The sequence below is a fragment of the Bos indicus genome, chromosome X, assembly GCF_029378745.1.
Source record: "Bos indicus isolate NIAB-ARS_2022 breed Sahiwal x Tharparkar chromosome X, NIAB-ARS_B.indTharparkar_mat_pri_1.0, whole genome shotgun sequence".
In the NCBI taxonomy this organism is placed as follows: domain Eukaryota; kingdom Metazoa; phylum Chordata; class Mammalia; order Artiodactyla; family Bovidae; genus Bos; species Bos indicus.
In genome coordinates this window covers 102,379,300-102,400,681 of record NC_091789.1, presented here as the reverse complement: position 1 = coordinate 102,400,681, position 21,382 = coordinate 102,379,300, and the positions used below count along the sequence as shown (strand labels likewise).

At 39.5% G+C, this 21,382-nt stretch overlaps 1 protein-coding gene across 9 annotated transcripts in view; it reads right to left on the bottom strand.

The window, feature by feature from the left end:
* The window catches only part of VSIG4 (V-set and immunoglobulin domain containing 4), a 100,392-nt gene that overhangs the window by 56,167 nt on the left and 22,843 nt on the right, over positions 1 to 21,382 (bottom strand). For 2 of the 9 annotated variants that reach the window (XM_070784097.1, XM_070784098.1), the window contains exons 3-7: positions 7,986 to 8,048; positions 7,261 to 7,338; positions 4,712 to 4,816; positions 2,160 to 2,185; positions 1,960 to 2,052 (exon numbers count right to left, since the gene is read on the bottom strand). In XM_070784097.1, coding sequence (XP_070640198.1) covers positions 1,969 to 2,052; positions 2,160 to 2,185; positions 4,712 to 4,816; positions 7,261 to 7,338; positions 7,986 to 8,048 — 356 coding nt within the window. In that variant the 3' untranslated portion in view covers positions 1,960 to 1,968. Of the gene's footprint in view, positions 1 to 667; positions 1,621 to 1,959; positions 2,053 to 2,159; positions 2,186 to 4,711; positions 4,817 to 7,260; positions 7,339 to 7,985; positions 8,049 to 21,382 lie in introns of those variants that run through there. The other 7 variants (XM_070784100.1, XM_070784099.1, XM_070784096.1 and 4 more) reach the window with 6 other exon arrangements.

Genomic DNA, 21,382 nt, shown 5'->3' with positions numbered 1-21,382 from the left:
GCATACAGGCCCTGGTGATGGAAGTACTCCTTGATTCATTACTTTCATTCCTATAAAACAAAGGGCTCCTTGCTCACTTTTGTGTATAATTTTGACTTTTGTAATCAGTGTATGGGGGGCAGCTGTTGGTTAAATCTGAAATGACCTTGGAGTTGCATTGTAATCAAAAGTGGTGCATATCAGCTTCCATAGAGGGTGAAGAAGTTGATTTGACATGAATTACCTGAGGAAAAGTTGAACTTGCCCAGAGCAGGTCTTCACTGAGGAGAATGATTTAAAAAGTACATTGCATGCACACATATTCAGAAAGATAAACACACACACACACACACACACACACACACACACTCAGACTCCTAGTATCTATTCTGCTTGAGAAGAAAGACTTCCATGCTGTGACCTTTACCCCACATTATAAGAAGGGGTCAGGAGATAAAGATGACCTATGAAAAGTATAACTTTTCCAAAGATGTTATGAATCTAGGAAGTAAAAATCTCTGAGGGTGATGCATCTATAATTTGGAAAGAAGGAGAGCTCTTTATCTGTCGACCCACAGTCCCTGAGACAGAAGAAAGACTCCTTTTTTTATGGTTTCCAATTAACCTGGGTAGAGTCACCCAGGTGGAGCTGGAAGGATGATTAAGAGAAGAATAGAAGGCAGTTGAGTACTCTTTTACCAAAGGTTTATTGTGTTTCAGTGAGCTCACTGCTGAAATGAAGTAAGGATAGCATGGATGCAAGGGAAGAAAAAACAAAAAAGAAAAGGTTCTATCCATACTCCCAGGGCCTCAATCATCTCAACTAGTCTTACTTTAATCACTCTTGGTAGGTACTTGAGAGAGGACCAATATGACCAATGTTGTTATTATGCTTAGATATTTATTGAGCATCAAAAGAATACTAGAGCACTAGGCTCATAGTACAGGAGCAGATCTGAACCCTGGTCTGTTTCATGATAATCTTGATTCAGAGTTATCTGGCACTAGGGAAAGGGAAGTGACCTGAACCTAACTCATCCTCTGAGCTGGCAGAGCTGAGCCTCTCTCTGGTCGTTCAGTGGTAAGAGGACAAAGTTGAGTGGCATCTGGAGGCATGGTGACCAAGTCCTAGTGCTACGGGCACTTTTTTCTGATGTTTGGAGAAAAGCAATGGAAGCTGTAGGCAGGACAACTAGAAGGGTCTAGGGCATGGCCCAGCAGCAGGCTTGCTTGAGGTACATATGGCAACTTCTTAGGCAAAACCAATTACTCTTAGGAACCCCATTGTTGGCAAGGAAGACATGTTGGACTAACCAGGAAGAAACAGCAGGGAAAGGGGCCATGTAGAATTCCTGGGCTGAATAGGCAATTATGTCAATAGACATCACCTCAGTAGGACATTTTTAGCAGACATTCTTGACCTTGGTGGCTAGAAGCTCATAATCCAGGGAATCTGTATGCAGCAGATGAGCATAGTCACTGTTGATCTGGGTGATGATCTGGTACTCCTGGCCCAGGCAAGGCTCGTCAGAGTAGTCATTGCCCAGAGTCTGGGAAGCTGGCTCTTCATCGGAGCAGCCACTTGTGAAGAGGGCCACCCTCATTGTTTCACCAGAGTCACTGGCCTCCCTGGCATGAAACCTGTGGTCCAAGAGCCCACCACCCATGAGAAGAAACTTGAATCTGGTACCTTGGTTTCCCACTTTTCTGCCCCAATTATTGACAACTGACCATCAGGCACCTGCCACCCAAGGATTCTTGGAACAGAGGTCTAATGGACTTGGGTTATTTTGTGTGTTCACTGGGTCAGGACAGTACCACAGGAGGTGCTTCTGAGAGGGAAGAAAGTTGTGCCCTGACCTTGAAGGCCTCTGGGCTTAATATTGGGTCTGTACCAAACCCCCTTGCCTCTATGCCAATAATCAACAAACTTGAGGACAAGGAACAGGTCAGAAGATAGAAGATGAGAAGCTATCTTACCTGGCCACTTCATAGACATGATCTAGAAAAAAAAAAAAAGAAGAATCCAGTCAGAAGTCTCCATAGGGAATGGGTAAGGGCCAAATGCAAGTCCTTGTGAAAATAAAAGGGAAGAAGAGACAGAAAGGGGGAATCACAATATGTCTCAGCCTTCCAACAAATAGAAGCTGTTAGGAAGGTGGGTTGAAATACAGATTTACCTGTTTTTCAACAGATGCAGATTTATCTGGGAAAGGAAGAGGAAGCACACTTGATCACTGTCATCTTTGGCACAGTCTGACTCTGGACATTGGGCTAGAGCTTGGTGTGATGGGGGATGGACACTGGAACTGGATCCACTCTCCACCCAGGAGTCTTGCCAAATATCCTTCAGGGAGTCTTTATGAAAAACTTGGCAGCCATTCAGACCCCAGACAAAAGGGCCTGAATTATCAGTCTGATGCCCGAGACTATAGCTTGAGTCATTCTCAAGTGCATTTATCCCCATCCTGCAACCAGGAAGGATCTTGGAATAAATCACCATTGCCCCCTAGTGTCTGTGGAGAAGAAGTATCTACATTCCACGTAGGCTTAAAAGCTCTCTAAGTGAGTAAGTGAAGTCGCTCAGTTGTGTTCGACTCTTTGCAACCCCATGGACTGTAGCCTACCAGGCTTCTCTGCTCATGAGATTCTCCAGGCAAGAATCCTGGAGTGGGTTGCCATTTCCTTCTCCAGGGCATCTTCCCAACCCAGGGATCAAACCCAGTTCTCCCGCATTGCAGGAAGACACTTTAACCTCTGAGCCACCAGGGAAGCTCTATAGCCTGGTACAAAGATGGATGTACTGCCCTCTAGGTGCTTGTAATCTTTCAGAGATGCAACTGGAAATGTAAGCATTAAACCACAACAAAGCAAAAACAGAATGCTGCAGGTCTTTTGTTTGGTGATAAAGCCTTAAATTTCCATGTCTTACCTCCCTGATTGGCTCTGCAGCTTTCATACTGTAGGATCTTTTTCATTTTTATATGCCTAGTGCATGGTACATAGTAGGTACTCAGAAGCTACATGTTAAATTGAGATGATGCCCTGAGGCTGTCTCCCTTATACAGAGATAGTATGCAGGAATTCTGGAAAGGCAATCTAGGGAGGAAAAAGTATAAAGACATGAGGTGTGTCACCTATTTGCCTGTTTGACTTCAGTGACTTGGAATGAAATTAGGTCTAAGAGAATGGTGGGGGTTGACAAGATAGGCCAGAGCCACATTACAGAGGGCCTTCAATGGGATGCTACATTTTGACCTCTGTCCTCTGAGTCATGGGGAGCCCTGGACTGTTTTTGAAAGGGAAATAATCTAGTATTGTTACAGTTTATACTTAGTCTTATTGAGACTATAATGAATGTTTTCCTTTTAGTACACCTAGGATTTGTGGCAAATTAAGATATCTCCACTTCCAAGTTTAGCTTCACGGATCATAGCCACGGTAATTGGCCAAGACAAGAGTTTTTACTTCAAACCCAGGACAAGGAGAAACCCAAGGCTTCCTCCTCTTTTTGGGTTGGAGAGACCTATGGTAGAAATCAGACTATTAGGGAGTAGGAGCTACTTCAAAGGAAGAGACACATAAATGCTAGTTAAAATGACTAGTGCAAAAGGAATTGAGATGTAGTTAGGCTTTACTTAGAAGTAAACATTAAGAGTCTCTTTTTCTTCTGTTGGCAAACAGATGTTAAATGACCCTGACAACTACAGTGTAATCATGTCACTGCCTGGCTTAAATTTTTTAAGTGATTTTTAATGCAAGGCTTAGAGAAGAAATTCCAAATTCCTTAACCTGTCATCCAAGACTTTCTAGAATCAGGAATGAACTTATCTTTTCCTTTGTATTTCTCTATTGCTTGGCTACATGAATTTTCTCTATTGATGACTCCACTCATATTTATCTTTTACAATTTCACCCCTTTATTCATGTAATTTCTTGTATTTGTAGAATATTGTCCCCTATCAATGGCTTTCATCCTCCAAGGCATGGTCTAAGTCCTGCCTCCTCCTGAAAGCCCTTGATAATTATTCTACCCCTAACTGATTCTCCTATCCTTTGGATCTTTTTAGCATTGATTATCTTCTCCAAGCTTTGAGTTCACAACCTTTATAGCTAGGTATTGTTATTGATAAACTCCATGACTCTACCTTGATTCCATTAATTAAACTGTAAATAACTTGAAGCAATAATTGTTACTTCTCCTTCTCTTGCATCCTCATTAAAAATCCACTATGTAGATGCTGTGCCAGGTTGAGTAAAAAGATTTGTGAATTAACTTTCATATGTTGTACTCTTATTGCATGTCTGTCTCCATGGATTTCCTATCCTCACTTTCAGGATAGGCTGGGGACCCTTTGAAGTGCCTAACATAGTGCTTGATGCAGAGTTTATGCTGGGGTTTCTTTGGAAGGAATGATGCTAAAGCTGAAACTCCAGTACTTTGGCCACCTCATGCGAAGAGTTGACTCATTGGAAAAGACTCTGATGCTGGGAGGGATTGGGGGCAAGAGGAGAAGGGGACGACAGAGGATGAGATGGCTGGATGGCATCACTGACTCGATGGACGTGAGTCTGAGTGAACTCCGGGAGTTGGTGATGGACAGGGAGGCCTGGTGTGCTGCGATTCATGGGGTCACAAAGAGTCGGACACGACTGAGTGACTGATCTGATCTGATCTGTACTGCTGAATGAAAGAATAAGCAAAAGCCACCCATTCATATTCATCACTCACCCTGTTGGGATGTCTTCCTGCAGACCATGATATAAGTCATGGTGATGAACACTATACAGCACAAGGAGATGATGAGAATTATGGCAAAGATAGACAGGCCTTTTCCTAGGGGGCAAAACAAGACCAAGTGGTATCTGGTTGAAAACAGTCCAGAAACAGAGACTCCAAGGATCAGTCTAGACTAGCTCACAGTTCTTTCTTTTCCATCTTCTCCTAACTTATTTAGCTAGCCAGAGAGACAAACAAAACCCTGGATCCATGAAAAAGACTTGAAAGAAGCTAGAGACTCCATGTACATGCAAGTTATTTCAGGTCCACTCATTGATGGCTGATTGGCCTGGACATTTGAACCAGTACTCCATGCTTTCCATGGGGCCAAGACAAGAGGTTTCTCACATTTTCTTAGGAGAAAGTGCTTCCCAGCTTCACAAAAATACTACCGTATTGAGATTATGATCAATTACTTCTCTGTCCAAGTATTCAGGTTTCTTAATCCTCAAAACATATTTCCACTGTCTCCTGGGTTACCTATCTAAATCATGAAGGAAACCCCTGGACTAGGCTTCTGGTCCTGGGTCTGTTATTTATTTGCTGTATGACTGTAGTAGGCAGAATAAGGGTCCTCCAAAGATGCTCATATTCATATCCCCAGTATGTTAGTTTACATTGTAGGGAAGAATTAAGATTGCAGATATATTTAAGATTGTTAATTCATTGACTTTGAAGTGGGGAGATTATCTTGAAATATCTGGGTGGGCTCAATGGAATCTCAAGGGTCTCCCCAAAGTGGAAGAAGGAAACAGAAGAGGGGATGATAGTGAGATATTTGAAGATACTACATTGCTAGTTTTGAAACTGGTGGAAGGCAATCAGAAGCCAAAGAAAGAAGGTAACCTCTAGGAACTGAAAGGAGGACAAAGAAACTGATTATCCCCAGTATCCAAAAATAACACAGCCCAATTATACCTTGATTTTAGCCCAGTATGTCAGACTTCTGATGTCCAGAAGTATAGGATAATACATTTGTGTTATTTTAAAGTGCTAAGTATGGGGTACTTTTTCAGTAGTCCTAGAAGGCTAAATACATAGAAGTCATAGAAGAATAAATACAGTGACTTTAATCAGATTTTTTTACTAATACCTTAGTTTCCCCATAAGTTCAATGAAAATATTGGATGATGTCTAATGCACTTGTAGCTATAATATTCTGAATCTAGGGAGTGAGGTCAGGGGATATGGATGGAGAGGGAAAGGAATCCCAGTGTCCTTAGGATTTACTGCTGCAACTGACTTTGTTTTCTCTAGATCCCAAAATATTATATCTTAGACATCTGGTATTTGTGGTCTTTAGAGCTCTGATTGGAGTTGAGAGAACCTAAGCTATAAAATGATACAGATCAAGGGAAGGTTCCTCATTGGAGAGAGTAAAGTTGTAAAATAATTAATAGAGGATGTAGGGCATAAACTCCAAATCTTAGAGTATCCAGTCTTCCAAAAGTTATTTTCCCATCTTCTCAAATCAACTGTCTTAAGAAGTATCTTCTAGCTCCCCTTCTTCTATGGATATTGCCATAGGAGAGACATGGAACTATGGAAGTCTTCAAGCCAAAAGTGACAACACAGAAATGGAACACAAAACAAGCTTAAGCTGTGACCTGAGACAACCAAGAAACTCTGCAACCAGGAGGGCAGAAGTACAGAGGCATTAAGAAGTCCACCATCAATGACACACAACCAGAGGGTAAGACCAGGAGTGATAGTCATTGAACTATTATGTACTTATCAATCAAAACAGATACCTACTGTAGACCTGGAGTCTTAGAGGTCTCCAGGCATCAACACTTTTGTTGCCGGACCATGGGGGTGGTCTAGAGAGTTCTGAGGGATGGGCCAAGGCAGCCAAGGTGATAATGGGAAACAGTGGTTAAGAGAAACATCTAGCATCAACTAGTATTGTTGATAAAATAAAATGATATAAAATATAAGTATTTCATTGTTTTAATAATCAATGTATTCAAACCACTGCATACCAGCTATTAGCTCCAGGTGAAAACCCAAAGAACTTATATTTGGGGTTTGCATCTCTGAGACTTTGACTTAGGGATCCTTGAAACTTTGAAGGAATCAGAAATCAGCTACAAGCTGCTTGGTGACCTCTGAAGAATAACTCAAGTAATGAAGCCTTGCCACTACCCTTACCTGGTCCAATGCCTGTCTCCCTGGGAGAGATGGCTGAAATCATAGTCCAATTCCAATTCTTACATAGAATGTTTAGGAAGTACATTATCATGCCAAAAGAGAAATAAGAACAAAGATATCACTACCCTTAAACCCATTCTGACTTTGAACATCCCTATATCTGTATCTTTCCCTATCCTTTCTCCATTCTATCCATCTCATCTGTCTCTAGGACCTTTGATCATAGCCTGGAACATAGGAGGTAACAGTTTGCAGAGTAGAATGGCATAGAATAGTGTGTATAGTGGAAACTTTTTGTTGCAAAGTTAAGAGCCAAAAAGGAAGAATAGAAGTGTTAACATTTCCCTTACCTGGTCCAGCACTTGTCTTTCCAATATCACCATCCATTTCAGTTATTCTGCCCCAGGATATATTCACTGTGTATGCTGCTATAACAACAGGATTATTAGGGTCAGAGATCTCTCTTCCAGATAGGAAATTTCAAGATGGAGGGTGGCTACAAAGATTGCAGTTCTTCTATGGGTATCTGTGCTAAGATTTCCAGAATTCCTGGCCATGTCATTGACCACTATTATTGGGTTAGCCAAAAAGTTCATTTGGGTTTTTCCATAATATCTTACAGAAAAACTTGATTGAACTTTTTGGCCAATTCAATACAATAATGTGATAGCTTATTTTATTTTTTTACTGTTGGTGGGAAGAAGGCCCATAGAGGAGAGAAAATATACCTGAAGTCCCATAGCAATTCAGACTAGGAGCAGAGCAGAAGTCAGTTTTCTTTTTCCACTTTTCCTATAGGGTTATTCAAATTCTCTCCTTCTTTTTGCCTCAGACATTTTTACAGAGAAAAAAAAATTATATATATATATATATATATATATATATATATATATATATATGATTCACTTCTTCATGACCCTTAGGTCTTTTTATTTCCATGTCTTTATTACCATGTTCCTTCTGAAGAACCCAGTGACCTCTTATGACCTGTCTAATGGCATTGAGCCTCCTCCCTTGGCTTCCATGACACCATTTCAGACCTTCCCTATTCCCACAGAACCCCAGTAAAACTCACCTTCCAAGGGGGTTTGCATGGTTGGAAGTGACTTAGTCTTGGTCTCAAGTGGCTTTGAGGAATCTGCAAGGAAAAGGGAGTCCATTCAAGGGCCCTGGCACCCCTGAGTGAACAGTTGAATGTTTTAGGAAAAAATGGGAAATAAGTAATGGCCAGTCAGATACTTAATTAATCTGGATGGGGAAAATATTTTGTTTTGACTAACTTCCAGTTGAAATTTAGCTACTTATTCTCTTGAGAGGGTCTTAGAAGTATTACAAAGAAGGTGGCTGTAGTGAGTTAGTAAAGATAATAGAGTAATAACCTCCAAACACTTACTTCTTCACAAAAGCAGTGAAATGACTGACAATTTTTTTTTAACTTTTTTTTCTTTAAGATTTTGGAAAAATAGCCAAAGATTTGAATCAACCCGGGTAGCATTTATGGAAGAAAAACACTCCAATCTTGTTAAGTACAGCAAGTATTGTTGCATTTTAATTTACCCCAGCTTTATTACCCTGTCCCAGGCCAGTAGTAGCCTTGAAAATAAGCCTTGTTCAAGGTGCTAGACTGAACAGAACAGATTTAATTCCCCCCAAAATTGTCATTATTTGACTTCTGTGGCAGTTCCCTGAAAGACCTGATTCAAAAGGCTTATCTTCATTGATCATCTAGTGTTAAAACTCTTGCTAGGGAAGGGGTGTATTTGTCAGACAGATGCCTGGAGCATTAAACAACAACTAAGGTAAACAAGAGACTTGCCAAAAAGCTTTAAAAAAAAAGTAATTAAAAGTTCAGAGACTTTGAAAATCTCTGACACATTCATGAAATCTGGAAAGCCAAGACATGAATAGTATTGTGTGCATGCTCAGGAAAGACATGAGAATGTCATATGTTCTTATCTCTGACTAGCCTTGAGGCTCTGCATTAGCAGGAAATGAAGGCTACAGCATAGTTATAAACTTCCTGGGTAAGCATTGAAAACAGTTAAACAAGCAACAGAACCCTTGGAGTTTTATTGATTCCAACTATTTAAAGAAATATCTGTCCAATAAATATTTGACCACAAAATTGATCAGAGACTTAAGTGGCAATCCATGACAAAGAATAAAAGAGACTACATAGAATTAGCTCAGACAGTTATTGAACAAATAAATAGCAATTAATACAGAAAGCAGCAACAAAAGCAAGCCCTGGAGAGAGACAGAGACTCAGAATTCTAAATTTGTCACACTATATTATTTAAAAAGTCAAATTTTCAACAAAATATGAGACATGCAAAGAAACTAGAAAGTATGGAGCTTCTGGTTAAAGATGGCAGAGTAGAGCACCATCTCCTTCTGCGAGAAAACCAAAATTGAAACTAGCTATTGAACAATCATCAACAGGAGAATGTTGCAACCTACCAAAATAAGACACCCCACATCCAAAGACAAAGAAGCCATAGCAAGATAGGAGGAGGGGTACAATCACAATAAAATCAAATCCCTTTCCCACCGGGTGGGTGACCCACAATCTGGAGAAAAATCATACCAAAGAAGTTTTCCCACTGTTGTTAAGGTTCTGAACCCCATGTCAGGCTCCCCAGCCTGGGGACCCAACAAACAGACTGGGAATATACAGGGAATCTGACCTTGAAGGCCAGCAGTATTTGATCATAGGACTTCCACAGGACTGGGAGAAACAGAAACTCCAGTCTTAGAGGGCACAAACAAAAGCTTGTGTGCACTAAGCCTCAGAGGAAGGGAGCAGTGAGACCACAGGAGACTGAATCAAAACTACTTGCTAGTGTTGGAGGGTCTCCTGTGGAGGCATGTGTCTGCAGGGGATTACCACAGGGATGGGGACACTGGCAACATCAGTCTGGGAAGGTCCCCCTTGGTGTAAATCCTCTTGGGTTGCCATTAGCCAGACCACAGAACCTGTAGACCCAAGGGCTGGGTCACCTCTGGCCAAAAAACTACCAGGAAGGGAGTGCAACACCACTCATCAGCAGATAATTGGATTAAAACTTTACTGAGCAAGGCTCTGCCCACCAGAGCAAGACCCAGTTTTTCCCACCACCAGTCCCTCCCATCAGGAGGCTTACACAAGCCTCTTATAATCCTCCATCAGAGGGCAAACAGAGAAGAGAGAAGAGGCACAGTCTGACGGTGACCAAATTACAGAAAGTTAATCATCATGAAAAAAAATAGAAAGTTATGTCCCAGATGAAGGAACAAGATAAAACCCCAGAAAAACAGCTAAATGAAGTGGAGATAGGCAAACTTTCAGGAAAATAATTCAGAGTAATGATAGTGAAGATGATTCAGGATCTCAGGAAAAGAATGGAGGCAAAGATTGAGAAGATGCAAGAAATGTTTACCAAAGACCTACAAGAACTGAAGAACAAACAGGTGAATAATACACTAGAAGAAATCCATAGCAGAATAACTGAGGCAGAAGAACAGATAACTGACCTGGAGGACAGAAAGGTGAAAATCACTGCAGGAGAACAGAATATAGAGAAAAGAATGAAAAGAAATGAAGATAGACAGACAAAAAAAATAAATAAATAAAAGATATTTGCAATGTCAAGCCATAATGGGAACATGATTAGCCTAATAATATAAAATAATTACATACAACTCAGGGGGGAGGATCAAGCAGAGTGATAAGTGGAAGTACATACATGCACATATTTTCATCTACTCAGCCAGTCTATGTCTTTTGTTTGGTGCATTTAATTCATTTGCATTTAAGTGCAAAACTACAGTTTTCGTGTTTTAGGTTCATTTTCTGTAGATAGATCTTTTCCTTCTTTTGCTTCCTGCTTGGAGAAGTTCCTTTAGCATTTGTTGTAAAGTTGGTTTGGTGGTGATGAACTCTCTTAACTTTTGCTTGTCTGGAAAGCTTTTGATTACTCCATCAAATCTTAAGGAGAGAGTCTTGCTGGGTAGAGTATTCAGTTTTTCCCACCACCAGTCCCTCCCATCAGGAGGCTTGCACAACTGTAAATAATATGTATATATATTTTAGAAAACTTGAACTTTTGCCTAACTAAAAAAATGTGTGAGTTTGATTCCACTTATTTGATTTAGTATGAATAGAATGTTAGATTTGTAATTTAAGAAAATAGATAGGCAAGAAGCAGCAAAGGTTTACTATGTAGCAGAGGGAAATATAGTCAATATCTTATATTACCCTATAATGGAAAATAATTTCAAAGATAATATATGAATATATGCATAACTGAATCACACAAAATTTCTACATTTTGAAATTTAGTATTGTTTACCAGTTTTTCTAAATGTCCTATGGACATCTAATAGCAACATAAGAGATATAAAATTTTAAATACATTTTGTAGGATATAAAATTAATGTAAATGTATATAAATAGAAATCAATTGTATTTAAATTATTGACATCATCAAGATGCTCCTATTCTTATTTTTTTCTGCATTTGATAAAATATTCTCAGAGAAATGTTAATATGTCTCACTATGATTATATATTTTTTCTTTTCCCTTATATTTCTTCTGAGATTTTTGCTTTATGTATTTTTGTTTCTTTTCTGTTAGGTACCTCATGGTTTATGATATCTATCTTTGTGAATTGTACTTATCTTTAAAAATATTCATCTTTGTTTAATTTAAAAATAAATAAATTTATAAATTAAAAAAAATAAACTAGAAAATATAGTCCATAAACTTATTTTAAAAAGCAATGAATAGAAACTTTCTCTGAGGAAGTACAGATACTGGACTCATTAGAAAAAAATACTTTAAATCAACTAAATTTGTTATTAAAAAAAAAAGAAACAAATCAAAGGAAACTATGTCCAAAAAACTAAAATAATGAGGGCAATTCAAACCAAGTTGTTCTGTCACTCAGTTGTGTCTGACTCTTTGTAAACCCATGGGCTGCAGCACACCAAATTTCCCTGTCCTTCACTATCTCCCAGGGTTTGCTCAAATTCATGTCCATTGAGTCAGTGATGCTATCTAACCATCTCATCTGTTGAAATGCTCTTCTTTTCTCTTCAAATTTTCCCCAGCATCAGGGTCTTTTCCAATGAGTTTGCTCTTTGTATCAGATAGCCAAAGTACTAGAGCTTCAGCGTCAGTCCTTCCAATGAATATTCCCATTACTTTAAGAATTTTCCACACTTTGTGGTGATGCACACAGTCAAAGGCTTTAGTGTAGTCAATGAAGCAGAAGTAGATATTTTCATGGAATTCCTTTGCTTTCTCTGTGATCCAACAAATGTTGGCAGTTTGATCTCTGGTTACTCTGCCTTTTCTAAACCCAGCTTGTGCATCTGGATATTATCAATTCAAGTACTGCTGAAGTCTAGCTTGAAGGATTTTGAGCATAACCTTACTAGTATGTGAAATGAGTGCAACTGTATGGTAGTTTGAACATTCTTTGTTATTGCCCTTCTTTGGGATTGGAATGAAAACTGGCCTTTCCTGTCCTGTGGCCACTGCTGAGTTTTCTATATTTGCTGACATATTGAGTGCAGAACTTTTACAGCATCATCTTTTAGGATTTTAAATAACTCAGCTAGAATCCCATCATATTCATTAGCTGTGTCTGTGGTCATGTTCTTAAGGCGACTTGACTTCACACTCCAGAATGTCTGGCTCTAGGTGAGTGACCACACCATCATAGTTATCTGGGTCATTAAGACCTCTTTTGTAGAGTTCTGCCACTTCTTAATTTATTCTGCTTCTGTTAACTTCCTACCGTTTATGTCATATATCATGCCAAACCTTGCAAGAAATGTTCCTTTGATCTCTCTGATTTTCTTGAAGAAATCTTAAGTCTTTCCCATTCTACTGTCATCTTATACTTCTTTGCATTGTTCTTAAGAAGACCTTCTTATGTCTCCGTGCTATTCTCTGGAACTCTGCATTCAGCTGGGTATATCTTTCCCTGTATCCCATGCCTTTCAGTTCTCTTCTTCCCTCAGCTATTTGGAAAGCCTCCTCAGACAAACATTTTGCCTTCTTGCATTTTTTTTTCTTTGGGATAGTTTTGGTTACATCTTCCTGTGCAATGTTACAAACTTCAAACCAAGTAGAAAATGTCAGTAAACAAAAATTATAAAACAGGAAAAAACTAGAAATCCTGGAGATGAAAGATACAACAACTGAACAAAATGCATGCATGCTAAGTTGCTTCAGTCATGTATGATGCTTTGCAATCTTATGGACTGTGGCCTGCCAGGTTCTTCCCTCCATGAGGTTTTCCATGCAAGAATACTGGAGTGGGTAAGCATGCCCTCCTTCAGGGGCTCTTCCTGATCCAGTAATCAAACTGGCATCTCTTATGTTTCCTGCATTAACAGTTGGGTTCTTTACCACTTCTGACATCTGAGAGGCCCCAACTGAAAGAATAAAACCCACTAAAAAGAAGAATTCACTAAAACAGATTTAAACAGGCATAATAAAGAATGAGTAAAACTGGTGTCAATTGAAATTAGCAGATTAGAGAAACAGAAAGGAAAGTGAATGAAGAAAAATGACCAGCACCTCAGAGAACTGCAGGTCATCTTCAAGTGTACCAATATACACATAATGGAAGTTACAGAAGAGGATAGAAAAGCACAAACAAAATATTTTAAAATGCTATGTAATGTCAAAAAATTTTTGACATTTTTATTTTTATTGACATTTTTATTTTTATTACTTTTTTATTCCTGTTTAGTTGTGTCTGACTCTTTGCAATCCCATTGACTGCAGCTCCATCTGACTCTTTGCAACCCCATTGACTTTAGCACACAAGGCTTCCCTGTTCTTCACTATCTCCCTGAGCTTGCTAAAACTCATGTCCATTAAGTCCATGATGTCATCCAAACATCCCATCCTCTGTCAGCCCTTTCTCCTCCTGCTCTCAACCTTTCTCAGCATCAGGGTCTTTTCCAATGAGTCTTCTTGGCCAAAGTATTGGAGCTTCAGCTTCAGCACCAGTCCTTCCAATGAATATTTGGGACGAATTTCCTTTGGGATTGAATGGTTTGATCTCCTTGCTGTTTAAAGAATTCTCAAGAGTCTTTTACAACACAATAGTTCAAAAGCATCAATTCTTCAGTGCTCAGTCTTCTTTATGGTCCAACTCTCATATTTGTACATGACTATTGGAAAGCTTTTTAGCTTTGACTAAAAAGACTTTTGTAGGCAAAGTAATGTCTCTGCTTTTTAATACACTGTTTGGGTTTGTCAGAGCTTTCCTTCAAAGGAGAGAATGTCTTAATTTCATGACAGCAGTCACCATCCACAGTGATTTTGAAGCCTGAGAAAATAAAATCTGTCACTGTTTCCATTGCTTGCCCATCTATTTGCCATGAAGTAGTGGGACTGGATGTCATGATTTTCATTTTTTTTTAAATACTGAGTTTTAAGCTAGCTCTGTCACTCTCCTCTTTAATCTTCATCAAGAGGCTCTTTATTTCCTGTTTGGTTTCTGGCATTAGGGTGATATTGCTTGCATATTTGAGGTTGTTGATATTTCTCCTGGCAATCTTGATTTCAGTTTGTTATTCATCCAGCCTGGCATTTCACATGATGTACTCTGCATAGAAGTTAAATAAATACACATATAATGTGTTAAAATGCAGATACAACACTATACTTACAAAGGTGATACCACTGTAATGGCAGAAAGCAAAGAGGGACTAAAAAGCCTCTTGATGAAGATGAAAGAGAAGAATGAAAAAGCTGGCTTAATACTCATCATTCAAAGAACAAAGATCATGGCATCTGGTCCCATACTTCATGGCAATTAGAAAGGAAAAAAAGAGAAGCAGTTGCAGCTTTCATTTTCTTGGGTTCCAAAATTACTGGTGATGATGACTGCAGCCATGAAATTAAAAGACACTAGCTCCTTGGAAGGAAAGCTATGACAAACCTAGAGAACATATTAAAAAGTAGAGACTCCAGTTTGCCGACAAAGTTCTGTACAGTCAAAACTATTGTTTTTCCCGTAGTCATGTACAAATATGAAAGTTGAACCATAAAGAATGCTGAGCACTGAAAAATTGATGCTTTCAAATTGTGATACTGGAGAAGACTCTTGAGAGTCCCTAGGACTGCAAGGTGATAAAACCAGTCAATCTGAAAGGAAATCAGCTCTGAATATTCATTGGAATGACTGACGCTTAAATTGAAGCTCCAATACTTTGCCCACCCCATGTGAAAAGATGACTCATTGGAAAGACTCAGATGCTGGGAAAGATTGAAGGCAAAAAGAGAAGCGAGTGGCTGAGGGTGAGATGGTTAGATAGCACCACCGATCCGATGGACATGAGTTTGAGCAAACTCCACGTGATAGTGAAGGACCGGGGAGACTGGTATTACGCAGTTCATGGGGTCTCATCGCAAAGGTTCAGACATGACTTAGCAAGTGAACAACAACATAGCACTATTATTTTCCATCTGTCTCCTAAAACAAAAGAAGCAAAAATAAACAAATGGGACCTAATTAAATCCTTTTGTACAGCAAAACAAACAAACAAAAATCAATGAAACAAAAGACTGCTTACTGAATGAGAGAAAATATTTGCAACTAAGAATGATAAAGTGTTAATGCCTAAAATATAGAGAGCTCATATAACTCAATATAACAACAAAAAAATAACTTGATTTGAAAATGGTCAATTCAGTTCAGTCGCTCAGTCAAGTCTGACTCTGTGCAACCTCATAGACTGCAGCAAGCCAGGCCTCCCTGTCAATCACCAATCCCTGGAGTTCACTCAAACTCATGTACTCTGTGTCCGTGATGCCATCCAATCATCTCATCTTCTGTCGTCCCCTTCTCCTTCCACCTTCAATCTCTCCCAGCATCAGGGTCTTTTCATATGAGTCAGTTCTTCACATAAGGTGGCCAAAGGATTGGAGTTTCAGCTTCAGGATCAGTCCTTCCAATGAATATTCAGGACTGATTTCCTATAGGATGGACTGGTTGGAACTCCTTGAAGTCCAAGGGATTCTCAAGAGTCTTCTTCAACATCACAGTTCAAAAGCATCAGTTATTCGGTGATCAGCTCTTTGTAGTCAAACTTCCGTATCCATACATGTCTACTGGAAAAACCGTAGCTTTGACTAGATGGAACTTTGTTGGCAAAGTAATGTCTCTGCTTTTTTTTTTTTTTTTTTGTCTCTGCTTTTTAATATGCTGTCTAGGTTGGTCATAACTTTTCTTCCAAAGAGAAAGTGGGACATATATTCATTTGAATGTAGAGTTCCAAAGAATAGCAGGGAGAGAAAAGAAAGCCTTTCTCAGTGATCAGTTCAAAGAAATAGAGGAAAACAATAGAATGGGAAAGACTAGAGGTCTCTTAAAGATTGCTGGGAGAAATATCAATAGCCTCAGATATGCAGATGACACCACCCTTATGGCAGAAAGTGAAGAGGAATTAAATAGCCTCTTGATGAAAGTGAAAGTGGAGAGTGAAAAAGTTGGCTTAAAGCTCAACATTCAGAAAACGAAGATCATGGCATCCAGTCCCATCACTTCACGGGAAATAGATGGGGAAACAGTGGAAACAGTGTCAGACTTTATTTTTCTGGTCTCCAAAATCACTGCAGATTGTGACTGCAGCCATGAAATTAAAAGACGCTTACTCCTTGGAAGGAAAGTTATGACCAACCTAAATAGCATATTCAAAAGCAGAGACATTACTTGGCCAACAAAGGTTCATCTAGTCAAGGCTATGGTTTTTCCTGTGGTCATGTATGGATGTGAGAGTTGGACTGTGAAGAAGGCTGAGCACCGAAGAATTGATGCTTTTGAACTGTGGTGTTGAAGAAGACTCTTGAGAGTCCCTTGGACTGCAAGGAGATCCAACCAGTCCATTCTGAAGGAGATCAGCCCTGGGATTTCTTTGGAAGGAATGATGCTAAAGCTGAAACTCCAGTACTTTGGCCACCTCATGTGAAGAGTTGACTCATTGGAAAAGACGCTGATGCTGGGAGGGATTGGGGGCAAGAGGAGAAGGGGACGACAGAGGATGAGATGGCTGGATGGCATCACTGACTCGATGGACGTGAGTCTCAGTGAACTCCGGGAGTTGGTGATGGACAGGGAGGCCTGGCGTGCTGCGATTCATGGGGTCGCAAAGAGTCGGACACAACTGAGCGACTGATCTGATCTGATCTGATCTGATGCTTCTTAAGGCCCACTTGACTTCACATTCCAGGATGTCTGGCTGTAGGTGAGTGATCACACCATCGTGATTATCTGGGACGTGAAGATCTTTTTTGTATAGGTGTTGTGTGCCTACTTGCCACCTCTTCTTAATATCTTCTGCTTCTGTTATGTCCATACCATTTCTGTCCTTTTTGTGCCCATCTTTGTATGAAATGTTCCCTTGGTAATGTTAATTTTCTTGAAGAGACCTTTAGTCTTTCCCATTCTATTGTTTTCCTCTATTTCTTTGAACTGATCACTGAGAAAGGCTTTCTTTTCTCTCCCTGCTATTCTTTGGAACTCTACATTCAAATGAGTATATGTCCCATTTTCTCCTTTGCCTTTAACTTCTTTTCACAGCTATTTGTAAGGCCTCCTCAGACAACGGTTTTGCCTTTGTGTATTTCTTTTCCTTGGGGTTGGTCTTGATCACTGCCTCCTGTACAATTTCATGAATCTCCGTCCATAGTTCTTCAGGCACTCCGTCTAACAGATCTAGTCCATTGAACCTATTTGCCACTTCCACTGTATAATCGTAAGGGATTTGATTTAGGTCATAACTGAATGGTCTAATGGCTTTTTCTACTTTCTTCAATGTAAGTCTGAATTTGTCAATAAAGAGTGCATGGTCTTAGCTTTTTTTTTTTTGTCTCTGCTTTTTAATATGCTGTCTAGGTTGGTCATAACTTTTCTTCCAAAGAGAAAGTGTCTTTTAATTTCATGGTTGCAGTCACCATCGGCAGTGATTTTGGAGCCCACAAAAATAAAGTTTCTCACTGTTTCAACTGTTGCAGAATCTGTTTGCCATGAAGTGATGGGACCAGATGCCATGATCTTCGTTTTCTGAATGTTGAGCTTTAAGCCAACTTTTTCACTCTCCTCTTTCACTTTCATCGAAAGGCTCTTAGTCCTTCACTTTCTGCCATATGGGTGGTGCCATCTGCATATCAGAGCTCATTGATATTCTACTGGCAATCTTGACCCCAGCTTGGGCTTCATCCAGCCCAGCGTTTCTCATGATCTACTCTGCATATGTTAAATGAACAGGGTGACAATATACAGCCTTGATGTACTCCTTTCCCGATTTGGAACCAGTCTGTTGTTCCATGTTCTGTTCTAACTGTTGCTTCCTGACCTGCATACAAAATTAACATTACCACCCATATGGCTTTATTTTTGTGGGCTCCAAAATCACTGCCGATGGTGACTGCAACATTTTCTCCTTTGCCTTTAACTTCTTTTCACAGCTATTTGTAAGGCCTCCTCAGACAACGGTTTTGCCTTTGTGTATTTCTTTTCCTTGGGGTTGGTCTTGATCACTGCCTCCTGTACAATTTCATGAATCTCCGTCCATAGTTCTTCAGGCACTCCGTCTAGCAGATCTAGTCCATTGAACCTATTTGCCACTTCCACTGTATAATCGTAAGGGATTTGATTTAGGTCATAACTGAATGGTCTAATGGCTTTTTCTACTTTCTTCAATGTAAGTCTGAATTTGTCAATAAAGAGTGCATGGTCTTAGCCACAGTAAACTCCTGGTCTTATTTTTGCTGACTGTATAGAACTTCTCCATCTTTAGCTGCAAAGAATATAATCAATCTGATTTTGGTATTGACCATCTGGTGATGTCCACTTGTAGAGTCTTCTCTTGTGTTGTTGGAAGAGAGTGTTTGCTATGACCAGTGCATTCTCTTGGCAAAACTCTATTAGCCTTTTCCCTGCTTCATTCTGCCCTCCAAGGCCAAATTTGCCTGTTACTCCAGGTATGTCTTGACTTCCTACTTTTGCATTCCAGTCCCCTATAAAGAAAAGGACATCTTTTTTGGGTATTAGTTCTAGAAGGTCTTGTAAGTCTTCATAGATCCCTTCAACTTCAGCTTCTTCAGCATTACTGGTCAGAGCATAGACTTGGATTTCTGTGACATTGAATGATTTGCCTTGGAAATGAAAAGAGATCGTTCTGTCATTTTTGAGATTGCTTCCAAGTACTGTATTTCAGACTCTTTTGTTGACTATCATCACTACTCCATTTCTTCTAAGGGATTCTTGCCCACAGTAGTAGATATAATGGTCATCTGAGTTAAATTCACCCATTCCAGTCCATTTTAGTTTGCTGATTCTAGGTGAAAAAACAGCTTTCAGAATGGGAGGAAATAATAGGAAATGAAGCAACAGACAAAGAATTAATCTCAAAAATATACAAGCAACTCCTACAGCTCAATTCCAGAAAAACAAAAGACCCAATCAAAAAGTGGGCCGAAGAACTAAACAGACATTTCTCAAGAAAAGACATACAGATGGCTAACAAACACATGAAAAGATGCTCATCACTCATTATCAGATAAATGCAAATAAAAACCACAATGAGGTACCATTTCATGCCAGTCAGAATGGCTGCTATCTTTGGGTTCAAGTCTACAAGCAATAAATTCTGGAGAGGGTGTGGAGAAAAGGGAGCCCTCTTACACTGTTGGTGGGAATGCAAACTAGTACAGCCATTATGGAGAACAGTGAGGAGATTCCTTAAAAAAAAAACTCAAAATAGAACCACCATATGACCCACCAATCCCACTGCTGGCATACACACTGAGGAAACCAGAATCGAAAGCGACTTGTGTACCCCAATGTTCATCACAGCCCTGTTTATAATAGCCAGGACATGGAAGCAACCTAGATGTCCATCAGCAGATGAATGGCTAAGAAAGTTGTGGTACATATACACAATGGAGTATTACTCAGCCATTAAAAAGAATACATTTGAATCAGTTCTAATGAGGTGGATGAAACTGGAGCCTATTATACAGAGTGAAGTAAGCCAGAAGGAAAAACACCAATACAGTATACTAATGCATATATATGGAATTTAGAAAGAAGGTAATGATAACCCTGTATGTGAGACAGCAAAAGAGACACAGATGTATAGAACAGTCTTTTGGACTCTGTGGGAGAGGGTGAGGGTGGGATTATATGGGAGAATGGCATTGAAACATGTAAAATATCATATGTGAAATGAATCGCCAGTCCAGGTTTAATGCATGATACAGGGTGCTCAGGGCTTGTGCACTGGGATGACCCAGAGGGATGGGATGGGGAGGGAGGAGGGAAGAGGTTCAGGATGGGGAACACATGTACACTCATGGAGGATTCAAGTTAATGTATGGCAAAACCAATACAATATTGTAAAGTAAAATAAATAAATTAATTAAATAAAAGAAATGTCAGTGCTCACTCTTGCCATCTCCTGTTTGACCACTGCCAGTTGGCCTTGATTCATGGATCTAACATTCCAAGTTCCTCTGCAATATTGCTCTTTACAGCATCAGACTTTACTTCCATCACCAGTCATATCCACAACTGGGTGCTGTTTTCGCTTTGGCTCCATTTCTTCATTCTTTCTGGAGTTGTTTCTCCACTATTCTCCTGTAGCACATTGGCACCTACCTACTGAGTTAATCTTTCAGTGTCCTGTCTTTTTGCCTTTTCATACTGTTCATGGGTTTCTCAAGGAAAGAATACTAGTGGTTTTCCATTTCAGAAGATCTGAAAGGTCATTTCTTTCCAAAGAAGTGTACAGATGACTAACAGTCCCATGAAAAGTTGCTCAGCATCTTTAATCATCTAAGAAATGGAAATTAGAAGCACAATTTGATATCACTTCACACCTATCAGAATGGGTATTCTCAAGAAGATCACAAATAGCAAGTGTTGATGATGGTATGGAGAAAGGGGCACTGTAGCACACTTTTTAAGGGAATGTAAAAGTGTTACAGCCACTGTGGAAAACTGCATGGATGTTTCTCAAAAAAACTAAAAATAAAACTATCATATGACTCAACAATTCCACTCCTGGGCATTTATTTGAAAAAAAGAAAAATCGCACTCCAATTTTTATTGCAGCACCATTTATGATTGGCAAGATATGGAAAGACCCTAAATGACCATCATCAGATAAATGGATTAAAGAATATGTGAATGGGGAGAGGAAAGGGCAAGAAGGGGTAGATAATTAAGAGTTACAAGCTATTATGTATAAAATGAATAAGCTACAAGGATACATGGTAGAACCCCAAATATATAGCCACTATTTCATAGCAACTGTAAAGGGAGTATAACCTTTAAATTTTGTGAATCACGACATTGTACACCCACCAGAAGCTTAATATTGTACACCAACCATACCACAATAAAATCAATGCAAAAATCCTAAATAAAATATTAGCAACCATAAAAAAAAATCAGTAGCTG